A 27262-nucleotide genomic window follows, 5' to 3' on the forward strand; every position below is an offset into this window, starting at 1 on the left:
TAAAAACGCTGCACCTCTGCTGTCTTGACCTATCTAACTCAAACGCATCCGATTACTTGCTTATCAGACCAGTATCCCTTCTCGAACTCACCGGCAGCAGGTTTGAGAGGTGTCCAAAGTATCTGACAAACAGCTGGTCGTTCCGACTCTGGGGCGAACCCAACAATTATCAAGCTACTCGTCTCCGGGGGGTTATCCTCCCTTCTTCCAGGTTGCTGGTAGTCGCACGACTGCTCATGGTGGGCTGCAAGGTAATATTGTAATATGGGGAGAATAAAAAAGGTGGCGGGCCTTAAACATGAGGCTACAATCGTAAGTGCTTCTCGATTCTTTTCTATTTCCTTTAATATCCTAAGTCTTCAAACAAACCCAACCCCCCCCCCCCCCCCCCCCCCCCTCCCTACCCCGGGATAATCCTAATAACAAGTTTGGGAGATGGGAGAAAACGAAAAATCAATTTTCAAAGCTAATGACTCCTTTCCCTATTTTTACAGTCTCCCGCTTTGGCTACCTTCGTTCAGCAAACCATCACAGTTGACATCCCGGAGCTTCCGTCATACCTTTCAACCTTTCCCCGCCGATGGCCTTTCCCACGAGGTGATCTATATCACTGGATTAGGGTTCTGAACCGTTTTGATGAGATCCTCCAGCTTGTAGTAGAAAAGTATAATCTCAAATCGGGACCGCAGACGAAACCATTTGGCCGCCTTGTCCTTCAAGACACTTGCGTTTCTGCCGGGATTGCACCAACCACTGGAGCGGCCGAAACCCATCTGGACAAACTTGGCTTTGGGCCTGAAGGAGATCGAGAGTTGGTCGAAGCACTCCTAGACTTTTCACGACTCCTGCTCGAGAAATGTGGCAATCGGACCCTCTACAGTAGCAGCGACCGCCTAAATGACCTCCTGAATACGACCTCACTGTCCCTACTACAATGTGTTCTTCGTCTGGGTATTAGCCTCGCCCAGCGGTACTTCTCCAGACAACGGCAATCAAATAGCACCCATTTTCATCAGAGTTTACTTGCATCTCACTACAATATTGAATTGGAGCGCGTCGAAAAGCTTGCCGCACCTTTTCCTAAACCGGCCCCTGCAAAACCAGCTGATGCTTCATCAAGTTTTAAAGGGAAAGAGAAAGTTACTCACATACAGGCTAGCCGTCGGGGTTCTGTCGCCAAATGTAATGCGAATGATCTCATTGCTCTTACTAAAGAGCCCTCTGATACCTCAGAACCTGATGGGCTCCCTGTCAACGAGTGGGAAGAGTGGGGTAGCATTAGCATGTCGTATTACTCTCCTCCATCAGATAATAATGGACCTGCACCTACAGAAGCACCCGGGAGTACACCGCATCCTCCAACTACACCGGCTCATTTGCGCAGAACATCTACTCATCCGGGCTCGAGGATGAATAGAAGTTCTGCCACTGATGATTCGCCAACGGCGGAAGCCCATTCTCCAGTTCATAAGCCTGAGGAAGCGACTAGAGGAATGAAAGTGCGTGAGATCCCGAGCTCAACAATAGTATCTTCAAGAATAGAGCACGTTTTACAAGAGCACTTGGAAGATCTTCCCAAGGATTCTTCAAAATATGACTTGTTACATCGACTCCGCGTTGCATATGCCCTTACATCATCCACTGAGACCAGACGTCAAATCCTTGCTATTAGAGTTCTTGCGGTTACGAACTTGGCATACATTTACCCAGAGACTCTTTTCCAACAAAAGGTCCTGTATCATGATGCTGATGTACCGAAACGCCTGCAACTTTCATATCAACTAGCTGAATTTGTCCATCTCGGTGCCACTGGTGACATTACCGCCTCAACACTTAACCAAACTTTCGCGCTCAACTGTCTCGATGCGCTGGCAAAACATAAAACTAGAGCTGCAGACGTTTGCGCCGCCCTTAATGTGAATGTCAATCATGGAATTCTCATGTTCCTCACACGGAAAGCGGTGGCAGACCTCGCCGTGGAGGAGAGCCCAGACGACCCACCGGAAGCTGACGATTGGCGGGAAGCATTGTTTACCTTGCTTCGAACGCTTCCAAATTGTGGAACACGGACACCGGAAACTCTCGTGGCGGCGGGATTGATCCCTCTGCTCGTCGATATTTTGAACCTTAGGACAGAGAAAGCGAGGAGGATCTATCCTCGAGTTATGGAATTCATGGACACTTTTGTTCACTCTGTTAGGGATGCTCTGGCGACACTGGCTGCAGCTAGAGGTTTCCATGGCATTTCGGATTTGATTTCCTACGAGACGAGAGCATCCTTTGATTTAGTGGCTAAGGGACAGGGTATTCCGGTTCAATTTAGAACGCCAGCCATCGACTACCAAGTTCCATATTTCCAGCAACAGTCTTTGAGATGGCTCTTCAAATTTGTCAATCATGTAATGCAACATGACAGCGGTGGATTTGAGCGCTTGCTTCGGAATCTTATTGATTCTCCCCCGCTTCTAACAGCACTCCGTTTGGTTTTGGAGAACGCCCGAATTTATGGTTCTCATGTGTGGAGTGGTGCAGTGAATATCTTGAGTCATTTCATACATAATGAGCCAACTAGCTACGCTGTCATTGCAGAAGCCGGATTGAGTAAAAGCCTCTTGGAAGCGGTGACGGGCCGTTCTATCCCCAGTGATGCATCAAATAACCCTGCTGCTGCTGCTGCTTCTGCTGAAGAAGAAGGTGGTGATACTCCGACCCAACTGCGGCCTTTTTTCATTCCCGCACTTGCGGAGCCCAGTGAACATGAAACCCTCAGATCCAAAATTGTCAGACCACCCGATCGCAAACTTGCTGAGGGTATATTGCCTTCGACTGAAGCTATAGTGTGTATTCCCCAAGCCTTCGGGGCTATCTGTCTTAACCAGGGAGGTCTTGAGTTGTTCAGAAAGTCAGATGCCCTTGAAAGCTTTTTTGATATCTTCGAAAGTCCCGAGCACGTGAAATGCATGAAAACTGATTCGAATCTACTTCGTGTATTGGGTAACTCATTCGACGAACTTGTTCGACATCACCCCCCTCTCAAGTCTGCAGTCATGAGCTCGGTTTTGCTTATGGTTGCTCGCGTTACGCAGCATTGCAAATCCAAAGCATGGGAGCGTGGGATGGGAGCTAAACTCTGGACGGAAGGGGAGGATGGAAAGCTTTCAGTTGCTGGAGGTCCCTCTTCCTTGGTTGGTGACATTGGTTCTGCATTCAGCAACATTCATGGTGAGCAGCAATCTTCATCAGGAGCAAAGCCTGCGGATTCTGAGATGCAGAGTGCCACAGCAACTCCTGAACTGACTTTCCCTAAGCTGGGAAACTGGGACTTCAACGATGTTGATAGTCATGGTCTTTCTGTCCCAAATTACATGTTCCCTGTTGTGAGGTTTCTTCATGCCTTTTTCGAGAACCATACAATTTGCAACACTTTCATCGAAGCTGGAGGGGTTGAGTATGTCCTCGACTTTGCCACGCTTCAGAGTCTACCGTTTGATTTCCATAATACGGAAGCGAGCCAGCAGTTAACACAGGTGATCCATTTGATGGTCGAGGTGAAGCCACACCTTGTCCTACCCTCTCTTACGAAACGAACCCAAGATGCTGTTGACCGGTTAGCTCCGTTCTGGCGACACTCTGGCAGTGCCGGATTTTTCTCTCCATTGACTCATTCAAGGAAGCAACAACCCCAAGATTCTACTGCCAAGATTCCAGATTCCGAAGATGTGAGGGCTACAGGAACATATTTCGCGAAGCATCTCGTGGCTGTTCGTACACTTACGGATATCCTTCGCGAAGCATACACTCCACCAAACTATAATACACGGCCTAGCCAACAAACATCTCCTTTTGTCCAGGTAAATTTGGCAGATAAATATGTTGCCCTTATTAAGTCACTTGGGTCATTGCACTCCGCATGTGTGTGGGAGGAAATTTTATTACAAAAAGACATGCCGGAACCTTGGAACGAAGCGACTAGAGTTTCTGAATATGGGCTTGGTGGAGAGGAGGTGATTGAACCGCCAATTACCGCCCCCGCTGACGATGCGTCTGAACCCGGCGATGTAGTGTCGGGAAATGCTGCTGAAAGAGCTGCAACTGTGGTAAATTCCGTTGCTACACTGCCCAATGGCGAGGCTAGATCTCAAAATTCGGCCCCCCATTCATCCCTGAGCGTGGAGAAAAGTGCAGCATTTAAGAATGTCAAAACTCTCCGTTACTTGCTCAGTTCTCTTCCATCCTCGATAACTGGTTTCTTCCACCTCCTGGGACATGGGCTTATCAGCAAACGACGAATGGATACCTATCAACGGCAAAAGGCTGGGACTGTTGCTGATGCGATTGCGTCAGTGGTTCTCGAGCAACTTGACCTCGATGCTGCCAAGAAAGCATCATGCGTGAAAGACCGGTTTTCGTACCTCATCGTCATCCTGTCTTCGTTTTCTCAGCTGCTATTTGACAGTATGTTTCCTCATCAACCCTCCACCAAGGGGTTCCACTCTTCTATACCTATTAATTCTAAATCGTTAAACTAACTCGTTTTGTAGCTACTGCCGAACGGCCTCATTCTCATTGCCTGACCATGATTCTATCTGCGTTTAAGAAGTTGAATGGGATTCAGGCGATGAAAGAATTGTGTGGACTATTCTTGAATGAAATCAAGTCTCTCGGTCCCCAAGCACCCGTGAATAGTAACTCAAGAGATGTCCCTGCACGCCTTGCTTCCGCATATGGGGGTATCAAGATCATTCTGAATTTCTTTTCCGAGATGACGTCCGCTCAATATATAATAGACTCATCGCAGACTCAGGCGATGGCAAGCACCAGTGGAGATAGGGATCGCCCTGACTATTTCCTTCCTGCGCAGTTCTTGGTTGAATTACGGATGGAAGTCATTCCCATGGTGCAGGAAATGTGGAGTTCGGGCTTTGTCGAGGAAGCGTCCAGTTCTATTTTGAAATCTCTGATTGATATTCTCCGGTCGGTACTTGAAAGTGAATACGAAATGGGAGCTTTCCGTCGTGGTGAAACCCTCCCTCCCCTTGTATCTGTGACACCAAAAACCTTCACCTGCCATAGGGACCGTTTGTCTACATTGAAGGAAAACGGGCATGATGAGAGCCTTGCCCGGGAGGCCCTCTACCGGTGCAACAACTCTGCTTCTGCCTCCGAGGAATACTGCACTAGCCAGCTTGGTCTTCGGCCGCCACCTAGGAGCCCAATCCCTCCCAATGATCTAGAACAGACAACAGCTAGCAGTTCATCTCGCCGTGACAGCATCTTTGGTAATCTTGGAAGCCCACAGCAGCAATTGGACAATGCTTTAGCCACGCCGTCTGCCCAGACCGATCTTGCGTCGTTGCTGGGTCATATTGCCCAACCAAATACGAACGAGGAAAGTATAACGAGCCTCGCGGAAAATACCGTTCCCAATCAAATTGTACAAGGTGACAATGCTATTACGAGCACTAGCGGACTTCTGGCTATGAGCATCGACAATATTCTCAATGACCAGGAAGAGCCACGTAGTGAAGATAGCAACACCCTTTCTCGGCGTGCGGAGAATGCTGCTCGATCTCAGCCCACCAGCCCACCTACTCCTTCCCCAAAACGACGAGAAGTAGTCGCCATTGAGGACCTTGACATGGAGCGCGATAAAGTGCGAAGCAACCTGATCGAGCGGTGTCTCGATGTGCTCAATGTTCATCATGACATCACTTTCGAGCTCTCTGATCTTATTGGGTCTGCCACTGCAAAACTCCGTGATCCGGTTAACTTCCGCCGGGAGGTTGGTGAGACGCTGATGCACTTCCTGATTTCTCTCCAGATGGAAGAGAACTTCCAATCTGCGGGAAAGAAAATCGCTGCATATGCTGGCTTGTTAGCCTTGGTACTGCAGGACCGCGAAGTGTATGAAGCTACGCTGGAAGAGCTCAAGGAAAATTTCTCGAGTCTGCTTGGCTTTATCAACATTCCTTCCTTCTCATCTGAAAAGCCCACGGAAGAATCTTGTCCATGGATACCCCAAGTCTTGCTAATCCTTGAAAAGATGCTTTCAGATGATGCAACCCCAACATTAATCCGATGGAACCCACCAAACTCTGATTCTCCTGCGGCACCAGAAGAGCCAGCAGCACTAGAAGAGTTGGTCGTTTCGCTTTCGAATAAGATGGAGCTTTTTCAGGCAATGGTCGATATTCTACCTCGGATTGGGAAAGACGAAACCCTCGCGCTATCCGTTGTCCGTATACTCGTTATCTTGACCCGTGAAAGGGAAATTGCTGTGCGATTAGGGGAGAAACGTAACCTTCAACGTCTATTTGTCATGATCAAGCAATTGGCCGGTGCTTCAGATGAAAAGCTTCAAAATGCATTTATGGTCATCCTGCGACATATAATTGAAGATGATGATACCGTTCGCCAAATAATGAGAAGTGAAATTGTTGCTGGCTTCGAGAGTCGGTCACCAAGGCAGACAGACACTACAGGATACGTTCGTCAATTCGCGCATCTAATCCTGAGGAATCCTGCCTTGTTTGTGGAGGTTACAAATGAAAAGGTAAAACTACAGAGATACGATTCACATCAACGACCACAACTACTGGTCCTGAAGTCCGAACCAACAAATGATGTGCTTTCTGGGCGTGATGAGACCTCTTCCCGCCAGGATGATACTGAAACTGCGAGCAAATCGGAAACTTTGGAGGCGCTTACTGAGCCTCAAGATGCGCGGGCGTCTGAGGGCAAAGATGTCAAGGAAAAGGGCAGAGCCGTCGAACTAAAAGCGCCTGTTATTGAACACCCTGACGGCGTGATTCACTATTTGCTCTCTGAACTTCTCTCGTACCGCGATGTCGAGGACAAAGAGTCGCCCGTTGAGCCTTCCGAAAGGACAACACCTCGTACAGAAACCCAAGGTGATATTGAAATGGCCAGCGGACCAGCCTCACCTACCTCAACAACTTCGGGAAACCAGACGACTAAGCCCCCCAAGAAGTCTGATAAGCCACAATTTAAGGCAGACGAGCACCCGATCTACATTTACCGCTGCTTCCTGCTCCAGTGCCTGACTGAGCTCTTGTCATCGTATAATCGTACGAAGGTAGAATTTATCAACTTCTCTCGCAAGGCTGATCCCTTTGCTACTGCTCCATCAAAGCCTCGCTCCGGTGTCTTGAACTATTTGCTGAATTCTCTGGTCCCCATCGGCACTCTGGAGCACAGCGAATCGATCTTCTTCAAAAAGCGTGTCAATACGTCTAACTGGGCGATGCGGGTGATTGTGGCTCTTTGCGCCAAGACAGGGGAGTTCAGCGCGCCATCCAGGCGTCGTACCGTTCCAGATGGCGATAACGAGCCCGATCTCTTGTTCGTCCGCAAGTTTGTTTTAGAGCACGCTCTGAAATCATACAAAGACGCCAATGTATCTAACGAACCTCTCGATACTAAATATGCCCGACTCTTGAGTTTAGCCGATCTATTTGACAAGATGCTTTCTGCGACATCCAGTGCAGACGGAACCACTCATTACCCATCATCTACTCGCCAGGTTGCAAAAATTATGTTTGAAAAGCATTTTATTTCTGCCTTTACCGCATCCATATCCGATATAGATCTCAATTTCCCTCCTGCAAAGAGAGCGGTTAAATATATCCTTCGGCCGCTGAACAAACTTACTCAAACCGCTGTCTTACTGAGCGAAAGTTCGAGCATTCAAACCACCCCAGGGCAGACTGATGAAGATGATATATCTTCCGCAACCTCTGTATCTGACGTAGAAGATGAACGTGAGGAAACCCCAGACCTCTTCCGAAACTCCACGCTTGGCATGTTTGAGCCGAATCATGAGGAGGAGACCAGCAGTGAAGAATCGGAGGATGACGAAGAGATGTACGATGACGAGTACGATGAAGAAATGGATTATGAAGATGACTTGCCTGAGAATGATGGAGAGGTTGTCAGTGACGATGAAGACTTGGATGAACGAGGACCTATTGAAGGGCTGCCTGGAGATTCGGGCATGGATATTGAAGTCCTCATCGAAGGGGATGACGATGACGACGAGGATGAGGAGGACGATGATGATGAAGATGAAGATGACGAGGATGACGAGGATGACGATGACGATGACGATGACGATGATGAAGATGAGGAAGGCTCATCTGCTATGGATGATGACTTGATTGCGGGCGAGATCACTGGTGATAATGACAACGATAGTCTCCAGGATGGGGATGAAGGCGAGTGGGAAAGCGAAGATATATCGGACAATGATGAAGACGAAGACGGTATGAACCACCAACTCGAAAACGATTTGGAAGATTTTGCCCAAGGAGACCATCGGTCTAATCTGCAAGATGTATTTCGGCTTCTAGGGGAGCAAAATAGGAACCGCCTTGAACTCCGCCGGCTTGAATTAGATATGGGTATGGGAGGAGAACTTCATAACGACCTTCTAGATGATGAAATGCATGATGACCAAGGTAAGAATCCCATTCTGTCTGTTACGCGTGTTGCCACTTATCTAACTTTTTATTTAGACGAGGACGAAGATGAAGAGGTAGATGAACTAGAAGGGCTGGATGCACTTGACGGAGACGATCAGTTTCTTCAAACCTTTGGTATGATATCTCTTTCTTCCCTGATGTGTTTTCGTATCAAAAACAGTACAATCGTGATGGCTGCTAACGTTTAATATAGATTTCGACCATCCGGAACGCTTCATCATGCATGACGCTGATCCAGCGATGGATCATCATCGTCACCACCATGGACAATTCCGCGGAATTCCACCCCCTCCATGGAGTATGTTTTCTGGAGGTTTAGGGAACCGCCATGGAATAATCCCCATTCCAAGTTACAGGGCTCATCGCAATCAAGTACCACCACGCGGAAACGACGATGGAACCAACCCTCTGCTACGTCGTAACGACCGCCCCGCCGATAGTATGCCTGGATCCAGAGGTCCTCCTGAAGCTTTAAGTGACTGGGTGCATGCAATCGATCCAAGCCACCAGGGGCGTCTTCTCTCGATGGATAGCCCGGTTACATTCATGAACGCAATAATGCAAGCCCTTGGTCAAGGCGGGGGTGGTTTTGGCGTCATTAGCCGACCAGATGGGGTTCATGTTCGTCTCGATCAAGGTCATGTCTTTACCAACCGTATTCAAGATTTGTTTGGCCTTGCGCGCCCTCAAACAACAGCTACTCGCCCTCGTGATGATCCTTATCAGGCAGTCACCTTTGCGCTCTCTGTTACTTCGACTCGTTGGCAAGAAGAAGCACGACTGCTCTTCAGTAGTCATTATTTAGAGAAAGCTCAGCGAATTATCAATTCACTACTCAAAGTTCTTGTACCTCCGGCCATCCAAGAGGAAAAGGAGAGACAAAAGAAACTGGAAGAAGAACTCAAGCGCCAGGAAGAAGAGAGAAAGGAAAAGGAACGTCAAGAGCAAATTGCAAAGGAAGAAGCCGAGCGGGAGAGAAAACAAAAGGAGGAGGAGGAAGCGGCGTTGAGGCGTCAGGAAGAGGTAGAGAGAGCGGAGAGAGCCGCGGAAGAAAATGCCCAGCGAAGCGCTGAACATCCTGAAAGTGAGCCGATGGATGATGTCCAGCCTACAGAGACAGAACAAGTTGCAGTCGAAAATGAGCCAGCAGCTGGTTCTTCAGAACCTGTTCCTCGAGTGCATACAACTATCCGCGGCCGACAACTCGACATCACTGGCATGGACATTGATCCAGAATATTTGGAAGCACTTCCTGAGGACATTCGTGAGGAGGTCATCATGCAACAACTTACAGAGCAGAGATCACAGGCTGCTGCGTCTGGTGAAGAGCCCAGTGAGATAAATCCAGAATTTTTGGAAGCGTTACCTCCTGATATCCGTGATGAACTTTTGCAGCAGGAGGTTGCTGATCGCCGTCGCCGCGAGCGAGAGGCTGCCCGTCGGAATGCGGCGGCAAATGGTAGCGCGTCTGCTGCAGATGATATGGACCCCGCCAGTTTCATTGCTACATTGGATCCCTCTCTGAGGCAAACCGTACTTGCTGATCAGCCCGAAGAGATTCTCGCGTCCCTAGGTCCTGAATTTGTTTCAGAAGCACGTGCACTTACCGGACGAAGGCTTGCTCAGTTTGCCGATGTAGATAGATTGGACCAGCGATCGCGACCGGATACTTCTCAACGTGACCAGGGTGCTAAGAAACCCCAACGCCGTCAAATCGTCCAGATGCTCGACAAGGCAGGGGTTGCTACCCTTCTGCGTCTCATGTTCATGCCTCTTCAGGGAAATGCGCGGCATCATATCAACGATATCCTTCATAATGTCTGCCAAAATCGGCAGAACCGGTCCGAGGTGCTAAGTCTCTTGCTGTTGATTCTCCAGGATGGAAGTGCGGATGTCTCTGCTGTCGATCGCAGCTTTGCTCATCTGTCCCTACGTGCTAAAACCGCAACATCTGCCCAGAGAACGCCACAATTGAAACGAACTCTATCATTGCCAGTTCCCAGTGGCAATAATGATGTAACGCCGTTGGTTGTGATTCAGCAGTGTTTGGGAGCTCTCTCGTTCCTCACCCAGTACAATCCCCATATTGCATGGTTTTTCCTCACAGAGCATGACACAGTCTCAGCTCTTAAAATGAAAGCATGGCGAAAGGGCAAGGGCAAGGAACATAGGGCCTCTAAGTTTGCACTGAACACTCTACTTGCTTTGCTCGATCGCAAGTCAATCATGGATAGCCCTAGTTGCATGGAGCAACTATCGGGTCTTCTCAATAGCATCACCCAACCCTTAACGCTTCTCCTCCGAAAAGACAAGGAAAAACAGGAAAAAGATACTAAAGAAAAAGAGACTAAGGAGAAAGAGACCGAAGTGCCCGAAAATACTACCCAGGCTGCACAACCTGCGCAATCTGTGGAAGACATTAACCAACAAAATGAAGCAGTTGGAACTGCTGATGAGGCTGCTCATCTGAGCGATACGCCTATGCTTGATGTTTCCCCCAACGAGCAAGGACATGACCGTGCGGAGGGTAGTGAAGAAATAGCTGGACCATCTACGGAGGGAAAGGCCGAATCGCCGAAACCTGTTGAAGATGACAAGCAGAAAAAGCCCCGGATCCTTGAACCTCCAGTAGTACCAGAGCACAATCTTCAACTGGTTGTTCGTATACTTGCTGCACGAGAATGCAATGGTAAAACCTTCCGAGAAACTCTTTCAACTATCAACAATCTTTCCTCTATCCCTGGAGCGAAAGAAGTGTTTGGTAAAGAATTGATCGCCCAAACTCAATCCCTTAGTAATTCAATCCTCGTTGACCTCGATGAACTTCTTCCTCATATTGATCAGGCGGAGACTGGCATCGACGTTCAGGGTATGGCGCTCTCCAAGTTTTCTCCCGCAAGTTCGGATCAAGCCAAACTACTCCGGGTCTTGACAGCGCTTGACTACCTATTTGATCCGAATAGGCTTGATAAGGAAAAGTTCAGTGAACCTGAGACGTCCAATAAAGAGGATGTGTTGAAGACGCTATATGAAGGTGCCACGTTTGGGCCCCTGTGGGTGAAATTGAGCGATTGCTTGCACGCAATTCGACAAAAAGAGAACATGCTCAATGTGGCCACAATACTCCTGCCGCTCATTGAGTCACTGATGGTTGTGTGCAAGAACACCACCTTGAAAGATGCTCCTCTTTCAAGACATGGACGGGAATATTCAGTTTCCAGTCCTCCACCAGAGTCTGGAATGGAAGGGTTATTCTTCAACTTCACGGAAGACCATCGCAAGATTCTCAATGAACTTGTCCGGCAGAATCCCAAACTTATGAGTGGCACGTTTTCTCTTCTGGTTAAGAACCCGAAAGTATTAGAATTTGATAACAAACGCAACTACTTTAATCGTCGCATACATTCGCGCGGCACAGAAATCAGACATACCCACGCGCCTCTCCAACTCTCCGTCCGCCGAGAGCAAGTTTTCCTAGATTCCTTCAAGTCACTCTACTTTAAGTCCGCCGACGAAATGAAATATGGCAAACTCAATATCAGGTTCCATGGTGAGGAGGGTGTTGACGCTGGTGGAGTCACTCGTGAATGGTTCCAAGTCCTGGCACGCGGCATGTTCAATCCCAACTATGCCTTGTTCATTCCTGTGGCCTCCGATCGGACGACATTCCATCCGAATCGCCTCAGCGGAGTTAACCAAGAGCATTTGATGTTCTTCAAATTCATTGGACGTATCATTGGTAAAGCTCTGTACGAAGGCCGTGTTCTTGATTGCCATTTCAGCAGAGCAGTTTACAAGCGTATCCTTGGGAAATCTGTTTCTATCAAAGACATGGAAACTCTGGATCTCGACTACTACAAATCTCTCCTGTGGATGCTTGAAAATGATATAACTGACATCCTTACTGAAAACTTCTCAGTTGAATCTGACGATTTTGGAGAGAAGCAGATAATTGATTTAGTGGATAATGGTCGTAATATTCCAGTTACTCAGGAGAACAAAGAAGAATATGTCCAGCGCGTTGTGGAATATCGATTGGTTGGCTCTGTCAAGGACCAATTAGATAACTTCTTGAAAGGTGGGTTTTCCATAGAACTCCATTTTTGTGTATTTAAATGGACAAGTAGTAATTTCTTCTTTACAGGCTTCCATGACATTATTCCTGCCGATCTTATTGCCATATTCAACGAGCAAGAACTGGAATTATTGATTTCTGGGCTTCCCGAAATTGATGTGGATGACTGGAAGAACAATTCGGAATACCACAACTATTCCGCATCCTCGCCTCAAATCCAATGGTTCTGGCGTGCGGTACGCTCGTTTGACAAAGAAGAGCGGGCGAAGCTCCTCCAATTCGTTACGGGCACTAGTAAAGTTCCGCTTAATGGTTTCAAGGAGCTTGAGGGTATGAATGGGTTCAGCAAATTCAATATCCACCGGGACTATGGTCATAAGGATAGACTTCCTAGCTCCCATACCTGTTTCAACCGTAAGTGCATTTTTTCATTCCCTATCCCAGTGTGGGCCGAAATTACTTCATTGATATGTATAAGCTGACTGTCTGACCGTGGATACAACAGAGCTCGACTTGCCTGAGTATGACAATTATGAAACCCTGCGGCAACGGCTCTACACAGCGATGACGGCGGGCAGTGAATATTTCGGTTTTGCCTAGAGGGAGCCAAATTGGGTATTCTTGTTGTCGTTCTGTGATTTTTCTGTGATTTTTCATTCTTCTTTTTTCTTTTCTTTTTCTTTTTATTTTTTTTTATTTTTTTTTTATTTTTCTTTTAATTTCGCTTTTGTTTTATTTTCTTGATTCTAAAAATTTCCTAACTCAAACGAATTTTTTTTATTTTTTTTATTTTTTATTTTATTTTGGTAGTTATGACCCATGCATTTGTTTAATCAAAGCATCTGGCGGCGTGCTCAGTCTTTTTGTGGCTTTCCATGATATTTCCTTTTGCGCTTCCCAACTGCCCAACTGTACATTCTAAATGGCACGGGAAGGTTTTTTTTTTTCTTTACTCGATTTTCTGTGTACTGCTTCCTGATGATGGTTGTTGCTCCTGTTCGTCTTTTGCCTTTTATCCTTTTCCTTTCCCAATATCATGTCAGCTTGGGTGCAGTGGGTCAAAGGGGGCCAGTTGGAGTGCAGGCCAGCTGTTATGTCTTCTTTTGCTCGTTGCTGTCGATAGCCACCACTCAGTGTGACCCTTGCCATGCATGTATCTATCTATAGGTAGCTCAACTCCTAGAATTAAAAGTTAGAGGTGCCTTCTTAAGTTGCGTATAGTGAATTCATTCGACAGTACTTCCGTACCCTATTGATCACTTCACTCTCTCTGGGACCGGTTACACTTGAGTCTGGTATTAAAAGTTGAACTTGGTTTATAAGTTGGGCTCACATTTTTAAAAACTGATCAGCTTCATCTAAAACATGGTTTACATCTCCGCACAGTCATCATACATATTACCAATACATCTTCTATTCAACCTCATCACCCTAAACACCAGTATTAGGGTTAGATTAGGGTTATAATAAAATAGAATTAGAAAAATTAAAGTTTAAAAAAATAAGAATTTGAAAATATGATAAAATCACTCATTAGAAGCATATAAACAGGTGTCTGAGATAATAAGGTATAACTAGTATATGTGGCTTTAATGAAAAAGTATTATAATATATGGTAAAAATTACATTGAAGGGACCTTGAGTTGAATATATTGTCAAAAAAGTTGAATATAATTATGACTTTTAACTTAGTTTTTAAACTTAGAATTAAATTTATTATTTAAAATAAATTCATTTTTATTTGATGTTTTTAAAGTTTGAGATAGATTGAAAGTAGAATCAAAGATTGAAATTAAAGTTAATTAAAAATAAAAATTCAAGAAATATAATTAATTATTACTTTTAAAAGCATATAAAGATATATATAAAATATTGTAATATGCAATTAATACTTATAATTTAATAAAATAGAACTGAGATTTTAAACTATGTTCAAAAAGCTTTTATATAATTATATTTGACAATTTGAAATTTCCCAATATAATTTTTATTATAGATTATACACTTTCTCATAACATTATTCATACTAGGTAGATGTCAATTATATTTATTTATTTATATACTTTTAATAACAGTGATTCTAGTATATTTTTTAGCTTCTTGCTCTTGGTGAATTTTATATTTAATTCAATCTAACTTTAATCAAATCCTAACCCTGGTATTTGAAGCAGTGAGATTGAATGAATAGAGATGTATTTATAATGTATGTGTAAACTGCTTATTTTAGATGAGATGGCAGAGTTGATCATGGTTTCGAGAAAAGTGAGCTCCATTTTTAAACCAACGTTCAACTAATCCCGAAGAGAAAAATAAAACCTATTTCTGGCAGCGCCTTTTTGCTGAGTCATAGGGCTCAGACCACTCAGTCGGTCTGTGCACGCCAAGGCCTTTCAGCCGAAATAAAGTTTTTCCGTGAAACGGCAAAAACATTAAAGAGCCGAACGCAACCTCAAACCGCCATGGTACGTACATTCATGGTTCACGGCTCACTGTTAACCCATTGCGAGCAGGCATCCAACATATCAGTTCTCCTCTCTCTAGTGCATGTATCTGATAAAGTCGCTGGGAAGATACCGGCTCTTCTCCCCTGATTCTATTATTAACAGCTCCTGAGGCTTGATACACAATTGCCGGCAGAGAACTGATCTACAACATGGCTACGAATTCCATCAAGCTCTTGACTGGCAACAGTCACCCGGAGCTTGCTCAGCTGGTTGCGGATAGGTATGATTTGTCTATTTTGTTTCATATCTACATCTGCCCGTTGCGTTGGAGAGGTAGGAGGGAACTGGATTCTTTTTCCCTTTCTTCCCCCCTTTGGGTCTTATTTGATTATGCGTTTGGCAGCTTCGTGATGTTATTTCAAGCACATTCGCCTTTCCCCCTTTTGATTTTAAACTCATATATTATTTTGATTATCTTAATTGTATATCTTCTACGTGTGAGCAGGGGTGGGGACAATCCTTTCTGTGTGATGGGATGCGTTGTATTTCTTCGCTTGTTTCTTCATTACATAGTTTGAATTGCCCCAGAAAACTCACCGTGCGAAACCCTCCCCTGCTATTGACCTTTGCAGAAATTCTTTTGTTTGACTTTCACGTTTTAGATACCTACATCGAGTATATCTTGCTGACTTATTATCTGTTGCGGTTTCGCGGGGGGTTGATGCCCTCCAACCGCAGCTTGAGCGCATGCTGCCAGACTTGGAATTGAGTTGACCAGGGTCATGGTCCTGCAATATTCGAACCAAGAGACCAGTGTCACTATTGGAGAGAGCGTGAGAGATGAAGATGGTATTTATAATTTTCTTTACTCGCCCTTGCCTCTTTCACACCCCATTTGGAATCATTTCTGGAGCGGGCCTGTCATCTTCGATGGGGACCACTTCTTCCTTCTCTATGAACTTCACATTTCTTGCTGTAGCATACCGATACTAACAAAGCTCTAGTATTCATTCTCCAATCCACCCGTCCTAATGATATCAATGACGGGCTCATGGAACTCCTCATCATGATCAATGCTTGCAAAACCGCCTCCGCAAGGCGCATCACTGCCGTAATTCCGAACTTCCCCTACGCCCGCCAAGACAAAAAAGACAAGAGCCGAGCTCCAATCACCGCTAAGCTCATGGCAAACATGCTGCAGACAGCAGGCTGCAACCACGTCATCACCATGGACCTCCACGCCAGTCAGATCCAAGGCTTCTTCAACGTTCCCGTGGACAATCTCTACGCAGAGCCAAGTATGCTGCGATGGATCCGTCATAATCTCGACGTTGCCAACTGCGTCATCGTCTCTCCGGACGCCGGAGGCGCAAAGCGCGCCACCGCCATTGCTGACCGTCTCGACCTCCAATTCGCACTCATCCACAAGGAGCGCGCACGCCCCAACGAGGTCTCCCGCATGGTGCTTGTGGGCAATGTCAAGGATAAAATCGCGATCATCGTCGACGACATGGCTGATACATGTGGCACGCTCGTGAAAGCAGCCAGCACGATCATGGAGCACGGTGCCAAGGAGGTCGTTGCCATTGTCACCCATGGCATTCTAAGCGGCAAGGCGATTGAGACGCTCAATAACAGTCAACTGACTCGCATTGTGGTCACCAACACTGTTCCACATCAGGAGAAGAAGGAACTGTGCGATCGTTTGGAGACGATTGATATTAGCCCGACGCTTGCGGAGGCGTGTAGGAGAACGCATAATGGCGAGTCTGTTAGCTTCTTGTTTTCGCATGCCGTGGCTTAGGCTTAGGCTTTTGTATTGTTTTGTATTGTTTTGTATTGTACTGTTGGTTGAATAGTTGGTCGTCTATTTAGGGGGGTTATTTACTCAGAGTCTTGGTGTTTTAGCTTTTTTTCTTCTTTGTTTCCCTTATAGCCCTCTTGTTAGATATTCAGCATGATTATGTCAACTACTATTACTTCTTAACAGCAACAGCAACATTCAGCATTTCCATAGATGAACATGTATGGGCGTTTTGTCTACTTTTACATGAACTTTCTTGTCTCATCTCTTAGCCTTTGTTCCCTACCTGGGTAATCACTCCATATCCATTTCTAACCTCTTGCTGCTGCAGTTGCAATTCTCCTGAATGCTGTACATGTATTTTAAATCCATACATACTTGGTATACACCCGCCCACCACACCAGCCACCGAAAAACCCAATGACGAAGGTATCGGACGTACTCCAGTGCGATTAGAATGGGAAACTAGCGCCGATGTAAAGAAATCTACATGGCTCTCTCCTTGAGAATATTTATTAGGCGCGTGCAACATTACTTGGTGCGTACAACTGCACCGGCACAGTACAACAATGTGTCATCAAAATAAGCAACAGAATTGGATTGTTTGGGTTAGTTGAGAGGTTAATTATCCCATGGTCTTCTTACTTATATGTTGGAATTCATATCTTTTGGAATGGATATGCGGACCGGGATTGGGTTTCTACAGCTGACATACAGCTTATATTCAGAGATCCGGTACATGCATGTAAAGAAAATATAGAATGTAAAAAGCCCACTCGAAACTTTGGCGGACAAGATGGGAGTTGGGCAGGATTGGACGAGCTGTGGGGAAAGGTGTGTTGTAAGGGGGTGTAGAAAATCCAAAAGCGCGACTTTTGGAACATCGGATGGTTATCATGCGTCAGGTCCATTCTCTCATTTTCACTCTCCTGCTCGCTGACAGCCGGTAAAAAATGGTCATTGTCTCATTGCCAATGTCCTTATCGACTTGATAGGTAGTGGTTCCTATCACCATGAAGCAGGATCCTATCTCAGTTATCTCGTTTGGGACGCTCTTTCCAGAGACCAATTGCTGAGGGGTTCGCTTCAGAGAATAGATCAAGCCTTGTGATGTCAATATCAAGAAATAGGGGAAACTTTGAAAGAAAATTTGGATTTTGGAATAATTGCGACGATGGATACAATAGAGTAAAGAGAAAATTGAAATACTGTAACATGCTTTCCGCAAAAAAGAACATTCATTTGTGTATTTGATTGATTCGCCGTCTCATCGAGTATCATCCCTCGAATATTGGGTTGTCGTCTATCGAGTTCAAACACATGGAAAAAAGACACCAACTCCCATCTGCCCTTGGAATTCCCGCCAAGACACTCTCTCTCCTCGCCCCCGGTATTTCCATTACTTCCGTATCGACGAAGCTCTCCGCTTTCGAAGTTCGGTACGCTTGGCCTTCTCCTCGTGCACACGGGCAGCCAACAGCTTGGCATACTCGTTACTAGATCACGACAAAGCCAAATATTAGTACACCTCCAAATATCAAGAGTTATTTCGGTAGCTCGAAATGCAAGAGAAACGGGCAATAGGTGTCAGCTTACGCTTGCTCCTTGGCAGACTCAGCCCGACGGCGCTTGAGAGCGATCCGCTGGCGTTTGCGTTGGAGGCGCTGGGGGGTAACGAGACGCTGGATTTTAGGGGCCTTGGTGTATTCCTTTCCATTTTTGCCCGTAACGGTACGGCGGATGACAAATTTTCTCACATCATCCTTCGGGTCCAGACCGAAGAACTTGCGGATCTTGGTGGCACGCTTGGGGCCGAGTCGCTTGGGGTTGACTACATCTGTGAGACCGGGGATTTCTCCTTCACCCTGCTTGATGATACTGAGGGCGAGGACGCTGAGATCGAAGTTGGTGATAGCTTCAAATCGTTTATTTTTGCGTTAGAACTGATTTGTCGATTTCTTTGCCAAACAAGGGGACCCGGAGAATTAATAGAATAAGTACCTCCACGAACACTCTTGCGCTTTCTCTCTCCTGTTCGGCGGGGGCGGTAGCAGCTATTAATGGAAATTAGCGCCAAGTAACCTTTTAAACCCTCTACCTCCTGGATCAATGCTGCTGTAAATTACCTGTGACCATCACTGAGGAGCAGTCTGACACGAGTTGGGACCAGGACTGTATTGAAGAACGTTATCAGCCTCCATCTTCATCAAAGTCTTCCGGATATCCATTCGGGACCGATATGAACATACCACCCTGTTTCATGGGGAAACCTGCCAATTTCAATCCGCGTCAGTAAACAGGTCCTTGTAGATATAACGCTCACAAATGTTGCCAGAGTGTGCCTAGCCTCTCTATACCTTGCTTGTCGTTTCCACCAGTGATCTTGAACAGGTATCCCTTGAATTCATCTCCCAGAGAATCGCCAGGTACCTATAAACGTGACACAGCAACCAAGAATCAGCAAACACGTTCAACCCAAAACAAATCCCCCTCCAATTTCATAGATCCTAAAAGCAATATTCCACCTGCAGGAGCCAGAGTAGGGAGAAAGGATGACGGGGGATGGATGGGGATTGCTGACTTCGGTTCCCATGCGCTTCTCCATGAACGGCCGGAGCTTGCGTTCATCGTCAATCTCGATCAGTTTCTGTGACCCATTGGCCGGGTAGGATATGTTGAGCTTCATCTTGACGAAGGTTCCGCGGTCAAGACGGGAGGCGCAAAAGTTGTCGGTCGGGAGGTTGAGGAGGTCGTGGTCGTCGTCGTCGTCAAGCGTTCAGTATATTGAATCTTTTGTGGTGGGTTTTCTGCCGTAGCGAGTTTGCTCTGTGGGTGAATGACTAAGCGACGCTTAACCTCAACGGGACAGTTGGATTATATAAGCAGCCCTACCCGCCAAGACCATTCACGGTTCCAAAATTGGACTAGCGTGCATCTGATAATAAAGAAGTCTAGAATGGAGACTTAATTTCTCAGACATTTTAATTGGATTTTTCTATATAATAAAGCTTCCGAGAAGTGTGGAGATTAGCAGAGCAGTTTTCAATTGTGTTGACTGGGAAGATCCTTCTCAATTTACTTTGCAAAACTCCGGTTCCTTCCAGCAACCCCAGGGTAGAGGAAAAAGGGGTCGAAAATGGGGAATTGAACGATTAACTAGATCATTGATATTTCAGGTGTTCCGGGGTAGTGGCATTTGAAGCCCAGTTAGAAGGTGGGAAATGTGTGAATGCTGCATATTGATGAATACCTAATTGGGCGAGCAGTTTTCTGAGCCAACCAAGAATATAACTACTGAACCAAAGCAAAGGGGAGAATAATGCGGTGACGCGAGGGAGGTTGTGAGCTTGCCAATTGGATTTATAAATTGTAGTTGGCCTCGTTAAGATAACCCGGATTTCAATGCTTCTCAGCACGTATGATCGGGCGATGATAGCTCAGATCAATGCAGAAAGCGGGTATTATGAAAAATTGTAATTCTGACAATCCACGCATCGAGGCAATGTGATACCTCAACATAACTACAGCATCCTTGTGAGAATTTTTAGCACTGAAATAATGGAAAAATAAAAGTAGCTGCAGGAAAAGGGGAAATGTTGGCACAAATGTTTAATATCACGCAGCTTACGTATAATCAGCTGGATAGTCCCTTGATATTCTGTCTGCTAGTTAGCATAATGAGTTGATAGCACCGTCCGGATAAGGCACAATTTTTCTTTTCTTTTTTTTTTCTTTTTTCTTTTTTTTGCGATAACTACCCCTGAAGCATTGGTATGGCTAATAGTGCGCAATTACAAGTCCAACTCGCCTAGGCCATTAGCTGGTTTCTGGACTATGGTAGACCCGAGATATTCAGGAACCGTAAGTCAGCCGGCTTTCATCTAGGATGCTGGAAGAATCATCACATATGAACGTCGCTAGTGGTCGCGTTTTTGTATATATGGACGCCGGCAGCAAACGAAGAAGGTAATTTATCCAACTGGATGTTGGGGGAGCATATTCTTGTGAGGCATGTAGTGGAAAATTTTCGTAGAGAGGTTCCCTGGAAGACGAGGCTGATCCATTTCAAAAATAAACCGGGGAACCAAGGTAAAATCATCTTGGTTAATATGGTCTTAGATGCGTTGTCTCAGCGACGCGAAATGGGCCACTAATGGGCGCTCTGGAAGGCCACAGAGGTTATGTGGGACTGTATGTCATTTGCCAGCCCGTACAGTACCCCATTTCGTTTCCACGCGACGAAAATGGTCCGAGACAATATTCTTGGTCCCCCGTATTGTAAGTGATAGGGTATCTATGATCAATGTGCTATCGAGAGCTGCGCCTGCAGGGTGTATTGTATTTTCACGTGATAAGAATTCATTTATCTAGAATCGCAGTTCACGGGCATTTGCGCGCTGTTGAAGACCATACTGAAGAATCGGAGAATATTGGTTTGGGGCGAACACGAAGAGACAAGATGATGGTGATGAACATCCTATCTGCCCATGAAAGTATTACAGCCAAGCTGCGAAGGTTCCAGGGTTGTTGGAGGAACTGAGGAAAATGAGAAGAGGGAGGAGGTTTATGAAGCTTTCACGTTATTATCAAGACCGGCAGCCCTGGAAGGGCCCTAATTAGGCTAGTCCTAACCGCGAATTTAGGTCCCGGGCCTCAACCGAGAAGCGCTAACCTTTTGGTTTTTAGTGGTTTCAGCCCTCGGTTAGGGTTATTCTAGGGTCTTCGAAAGGGGGTGCCTATCATCTTCTAGGCATACTCTTCATATCCACCACCAAGCATTATGTCCACGAACCACAGATACTTCTGCGCAAAAAGAACCGTCAGCCAAAAACAAGTAGTTACGTGGAGTAATTACCAAGCTCCAGCGCTGCAGACTTCCAAGGCCTTCTTCTCGAACCTGTCACTGGCCGCCAGTGGGCTTGCCACTATCTGAGACGAGAGCTCTGTCGGTCCTTTCAACTTCTCTAGTTAGTTGGACAAATGACATTTCCTCCAATATCCAAAGTGCATTGATATTAACTAAAAATTTGCATGATAACTGAATATGAAAAACGACGCTGACACATAATCTGCAGTTTCTCTGGTATTAGAATGTCATTTGACCTCAGACCAGGAGCTTATAAAACAAGCCTCTGACCCATGCAAGCGGTCTTCATACAGTATCCTGTCGTGTGCGATGACACGCGTGTCTGATGTAGCCACTCTATATCCGTCGCTCATATGAGCGACGAAGCTGCACCAGAGGAGCAGGGTACTAGTTATGAGGACAAGCTGCTGTTTCCTTCATCCTCTCCGTCCTGCTCGGTTGCTCTGTTTATCAGTTATTTACCTGAGTTATGCCTTCTCCAGTTTATGCGGCAGATTCATTCGCTCTTTTCTTCTGTCTCAGGATGGTTCCAAACTTTTGACAAAACATCTTTTTACTATTTCATTTGTCTCCCCGCTTATCTATCAGTGATATCCACCTTAATTCCCCTGAGACCTCATTGAGATAGAATACCGAGTTGTTTCTGTAGTATCAATTTTCATAAATACCCTTCTGGATAAACATGCGCTTGAAAAGAAGATTATGTGCTTTGGGCATTCAAACAGCTTGCAGCGTCCTATACTGGTTGCGGCAACTGTATTTCCACCACCCAGGTCCCCCTCCCCTGGAGGGCCCTAATCTGAACAGATACGCTTACAGGCTGGATGTCTTTGGTGACTCTTGGAGTGATACTAGGCAGATAGTGGATCTGCTTCAGGGAATAGTCTGGACGGAATGGCTTTGTTCTCAGGTAGAGATTCAGCTTCATAATCTCCACGAATTATTATTGTTAATTTTCCCTGATGCATCCGTCGCCAATTAATGGGTGCTATGTTCTTACTTCAGCTCGGTTGTCTTCTTGAAAATATGGCAGAATCCTCGTCCTATGCAGGTTCAATTGTTGACAATGACGAACTTCAAAGGATTTCAAACACTCAGTCGGCTGGATCGCCGGTTGCGGACCTGAAGACCCAAATTCATCGTTGGATAATGAAGGAGAAATAAACCACCAGGACATTAACAACAGAGCAGATTAAGATGCGGCAGAAATACACCATTTACATCGTATCGTTTACTATCTGGGACATTTGGCGGCTGTTCAGACGGAACATGGAAGCTTCTGAGAAATCAATCAGTTCTGCGAAGCGTGGCATCCATTTTCAACAGACTCTCAATCATAGGCGATAAACGGATTGTAAGTGATATGAAAATGATTCTTTTGTCAGCGGCAGATTCGCCAAGGACAACTACTTAATTAACCGCAGATGGCAGGACAAATCGAGGCCCAAATTTGATAAGGATAACGTGGGTTGGGAAAACGTCAACCAGGCCTGCGTAGTTAGACGAAGAAAGTGGTTATTCTGGAGGGAGGAAATTTCCTGTTCCGTTGCGGAAAAATTTCTCTTCTGGTAAGAATGCAGATCTTTTTGTTGGCATTCCTGACATTGCTGATGATTTCATTCCTCGGGTAACTAACTATTTGGCAGGGATAACTAATATGCATCTTGGCGCGAAAGCCCACCAGATTTTTAGGCCAGGAAATATTCGACGGTGTTCATCGCACATGGCTGAGCCAGGAAGACGCCGCTCCATGACCCTCTAAAACCAGCACCGCAATTAGTATTAGCCAGGATAACTTGACTAGCGAAGTTAGTCAGTTATTTACCGACCCAGGGTCAGGAGTGAGTCGCCAACCGCTCACGGAACCCTTGCTCCATCCGCAAACGACTGAAAAGCGGGCTCATTCATTAGCCGCTCCCCAATCGGCGTTGGAAATGTTCCAGGATCAGTCACCGCATGTCTTATTTAGCGGTATGATGATCAAAGTACGGGTTTGGGATTTCTTCGCCTTCTCTCGTCGGCGTCTCTAGAGAGAGCGTGTCGAGATTTGAGAGCAGAACAAATTAATCACAACATGAAAATCGGCAAATATGAGCACAAGATAACCCTTCTATGAGCTCCAACATGTATTTATCTGCTTTCTGGAGTCCCAAGCTGTTTTGACGATAAAAGCCCACGAAAATGACACGCATTAGCGCTCATTTGTACGACTGTCTTAAGATATTCCAATCGCTCCGTATTGCAGGGCTCTCTGGGAGTCAAAATGCAGCCGTAACCAATGGGCGTTTGCAATTCATCTCTGTTGGAATTAACCATTCCTCATCGCATTGTTGCAGGCATGGCTTCATTGGATGTCTCAGCTCAAAGGACATGTGCATCTAGTCCGCTTTCATCTCTTAACCAGCGGACAAAGGAACCAAAACAATAGTTTAGGTTTATGGACAGCACTTACAACCACGGTCTATCTTCGAGAGGCTACAGCATATCCGACAACAATTGTTTGCAAATATGTGGGTTGCACAAACCGAAAACAAAGAGGAGCGAGACTCTTATATAAATCGAACGTGAGTATTTCAAGAACAAAGGACTTGACGCTCATGAAGCGTCCCTATTCGCCACGTTCATGCTTGTTTTCTCTACAAAGACAATCGCCTATACAAAAGTTCGAGTTTTGTTCTAGCATTCTCTTCTTCTTCATGACTTCTGCTGCTTCGATATCTTGATATCTGTCTCTCTTCTTCACTCCTTGGCTATCATCTTCTTTCGCTCTTTATTTTCGTTTTCTCTAACTTTTCCTTTCTCTCGTTTCCTCTCTGTGATTTACGCTCATACATTCATGTCTTGGGATCGAGTTCTTCCAAAACCCCTCGCTCTGCATTATGACCCCACTGGATGTGATCTCCCTACCCGGACCAGTACTCCTGTGGATCACCAAATTATGACCGACAAGTTTTCCAACTTTGCGGCCGAAGAAAGTAGCCTCCCATCAGTTGGCCTGGATAGTAGAGTTCTCACAAGCGCTTTATCAAGAACTACAATTCCAAGCCCGGAAAAATCGTGTCTGGCTGAAGTGCTGCCAGTTCTGGTCTCACCAATTGCTCGTAAGAGAACTTGTTCATTGATCACGTCCGAGATTGCTAGACAGGAGCGGTCCACATCCTCCAGCTCCTCAAAATCTACATCATCCAAGGAATCATCTAGTATACAATTCTGCCTATGTCAACCAGATCCCAAAATTCCTCGCCCAAGAAATGGTCTGTTGGTTATATTTCTTTGTCATCTTTGTTTTCCTTTAATCCATACCCCTTTGGTTCAATGGTGTTGGCGGTTTTGAGTCAAGCAGTGTGTTAATTGTTGCACGCACCCCTGTTTTCTAGCCTTCATTCTTTTCCGCCAACATTTCCAAGCCTCTGTCGTTGCTCAGCACCCTGGTCTTGCAAATCCTGAAATATCGAAGATTATCGGTGAGAAGTGGAGATCTCTCTCCACAGAATCAAAACAAGATTGGAGAGATCTTGCTGAGGTAAGAGATTATATTGTCTTATTTTATTGGCATTTCCCCCAAACTTCTCCCCCCCCCCAAAAAAAAAGGAAAAAAAGGGAGAGAGAGAAAGAGCAAAAGGAGAGGTGATGGTTTTGACAGTAGATATAGGAAGAAAAAGCTCGACACCAGCAGCAGTACCCTGATTACCGATATCAACCTCGCCGGTACGGGAGGAATGGCACAAACAGTGCTGTGGCCAGTTCAGGAATAAGCAACAATCCAACTGGTGCTTCTGTATGCGGTAGATGTGGCGGGAGAGTCATGAATCCACCATCCACCCCAAGTACACCTTTTACCCCATCTGCCCCGAGTCCTGTAACTTCGACCTCATCCTCATGTCAGCAAACACAGCCTTTGCACCAAAACTTTCAGGGGCAACGCTCTAGGGACGAGACCGGGTTGCCAAACCCTGTTCAAGTAGCTGGGAGCGTCAATCGTCGAGTAACTGTCCGTAATCAACTCCGTGATGAGGTTTTACCTCTATCACCTGATGTTAAACGCCGTCGTTTCAACGGGACCGGTATATATGCTCCTTCTGGTCATGAGATAGGCCCTGAACACCTTTACTCACCTCGAAGGACATCACTTCCTCGCCCGGAAACCATGTATCATAGAGGTCCTTACCCAGGGGGAGTTACTCCTCTTGGCCGGTCTTGCCGGCATGGCTCAACGCAACATGCTTCCCACGATCCAAGTCTGACACTTCCACCGCTACAGACCATGTCTCTTTCCCAGAAGATTCAAACTAACGTAGAAGCAATGGTGATGAAGATTCCGTATCTCAACAAGATTAATTTGCTCTCGTTGATTTCTCCTCCGGTAACGTCAAACCCCACCACCGGTGGCTCCATCAGACGCGGAACGTTGGTCGCAGTTGAAGGACAGGAGCCAGAATCCGTTAAGTACATGATACATCATCTACAGGCTGTTTTATCGAAGGAAGGGAAAAATGTCGTTCGTATATTTGAAGGGCCAGAAGCAGCCATAGCAGAATTCAGTGACAAACCAGAGGACAAGCGTGATGTGATGGTCCGATATCTGGATACGATATCTGCCTGGCACAAAATATCCGATGAAATCATGGGATTTATCAACGGGAGTCCAGGGCCTACTTCACAGCAATCGATTGGACAGGAGGAAGCGGACTTTGAGATATCTCCTAGATCTATAGTTCCGAAAACCGCTCAACTGAGCATCAACTCTCCCGAACCATCATGCGCGACGGTTGCCCCAACACCCACGCCCACGCCTACGCCCACGCCCACACCCACATCTGCATTCACACCAGCAGCAGAGACAGTACCAACACCTAATGCGTCGCCTGTGTTATCGAAGTTACCATCTCGTATTGCCCTTGTACCCCGCTACCAGCTGACCAATGCTGATATCCACGCCTGCGCCATTCTCATCAAGGACTCTTACGCACCAATCGACCATTGGCAATGGGTGGCGTCACTTTGGCGCGGTTGCGCTGGTCCCGATGTGACTGTATATGTACGGGATTGTGGGAAAGAAGAGCTGGACACATTTGGAGCCAGTGCTGTTGAAATGCGCCTTGATGATGCACGAGCACTGGTTGTGAGGCGTCTGGCAGATTCGCCACCTGGGATTGACGAGAAGGCGGTTAGAAGGGTGGGTTTTGAAGTTGAGGAGTTTCTGAGGAAGTAAATGTCGTTATTTTCTCAGTTGACGGGACTCGGTTCTTGGTTGACTTTTTGCGCCAGCGTCTGAGATTCACTTTCTTCTTGAAGGAAAGAAAATAAGGGGAATTTATGACGTGCTTTGATTTATATTCCATGACTATCAACTCCTCAGACTTGCGAGGGTGACACAAGGGAGGAAAGGTCATGAAACATTGCGTTCCTACAAGATGAGGTTTAGATGTAGTTTTCCGTTTGTTTACTTTTATTTATATTTTAGCATTGTTATGCTAAATAGCTTAGACCAGAGAAATAACAATAAGAGATATATCCATTGAAACTGTTCTAAGCTAAAATATCTCATTTTCTCTTTCTTCCAGTTGATCC

The 27262-nt window shown here is 46.0% G+C and overlaps 5 protein-coding genes across 5 annotated transcripts; 4 read left to right on the forward strand and 1 right to left on the reverse strand.

Annotated features, from left to right (window-relative positions):
• Window positions 1-264: 264 nt before the first annotated feature.
• Window positions 265-13176, forward strand: PADG_01652 (uncharacterized protein; the record flags this gene model as incomplete). Its single annotated transcript, XM_010759232.1, has 7 exons — window positions 265-312; window positions 495-4455; window positions 4542-8477; window positions 8535-8615; window positions 8695-12579; window positions 12646-12990; window positions 13082-13176. 7 exons carry the CDS (start codon window positions 265-267, stop codon window positions 13174-13176), a joined length of 12351 nt encoding a protein of 4116 aa, XP_010757534.1.
• A 2053-nt stretch (window positions 13177-15229) lies between these two features.
• PADG_11295 (uncharacterized protein) lies at window positions 15230-15794 on the forward strand (the record flags this gene model as incomplete). The annotated part of the gene is made up of 2 exons (XM_010759552.1): window positions 15230-15300; window positions 15683-15794. 2 exons carry the CDS (start codon window positions 15230-15232, stop codon window positions 15792-15794), a joined length of 183 nt encoding a protein of 60 aa, XP_010757854.1.
• An 8-nt stretch (window positions 15795-15802) lies between these two features.
• Window positions 15803-16824, forward strand: PADG_11296 (ribose-phosphate pyrophosphokinase 3; the record flags this gene model as incomplete). Its single annotated transcript, XM_010759553.1, has 2 exons — window positions 15803-15869; window positions 16025-16824. The coding sequence occupies 2 exons, from the start codon at window positions 15803-15805 to the stop codon at window positions 16822-16824; spliced, it is 867 nt and encodes a 288-aa protein (XP_010757855.1).
• A 1399-nt stretch (window positions 16825-18223) lies between these two features.
• On the reverse strand, window positions 18224-19510 carry PADG_01654 (40S ribosomal protein S6-A; the record flags this gene model as incomplete). Its single annotated transcript, XM_010759233.1, has 7 exons — window positions 18224-18320; window positions 18421-18739; window positions 18826-18878; window positions 18951-18996; window positions 19074-19094; window positions 19182-19254; window positions 19406-19510. The coding sequence occupies 7 exons, from the start codon at window positions 19508-19510 to the stop codon at window positions 18224-18226; spliced, it is 714 nt and encodes a 237-aa protein (XP_010757535.1).
• A 5017-nt stretch (window positions 19511-24527) lies between these two features.
• Window positions 24528-26903, forward strand: PADG_01656 (uncharacterized protein; the record flags this gene model as incomplete). The annotated part of the gene is made up of 3 exons (XM_010758709.1): window positions 24528-24945; window positions 25069-25214; window positions 25344-26903. The coding sequence occupies 3 exons, from the start codon at window positions 24528-24530 to the stop codon at window positions 26901-26903; spliced, it is 2124 nt and encodes a 707-aa protein (XP_010757011.1).
• Window positions 26904-27262: the final 359 nt, after the last annotated feature.

The sequence above is a fragment of the Paracoccidioides brasiliensis genome (assembly GCF_000150735.1).
Source record: "Paracoccidioides brasiliensis Pb18 unplaced genomic scaffold supercont2.2, whole genome shotgun sequence".
Lineage (NCBI taxonomy): Eukaryota > Fungi > Ascomycota > Eurotiomycetes > Onygenales > Ajellomycetaceae > Paracoccidioides > Paracoccidioides brasiliensis.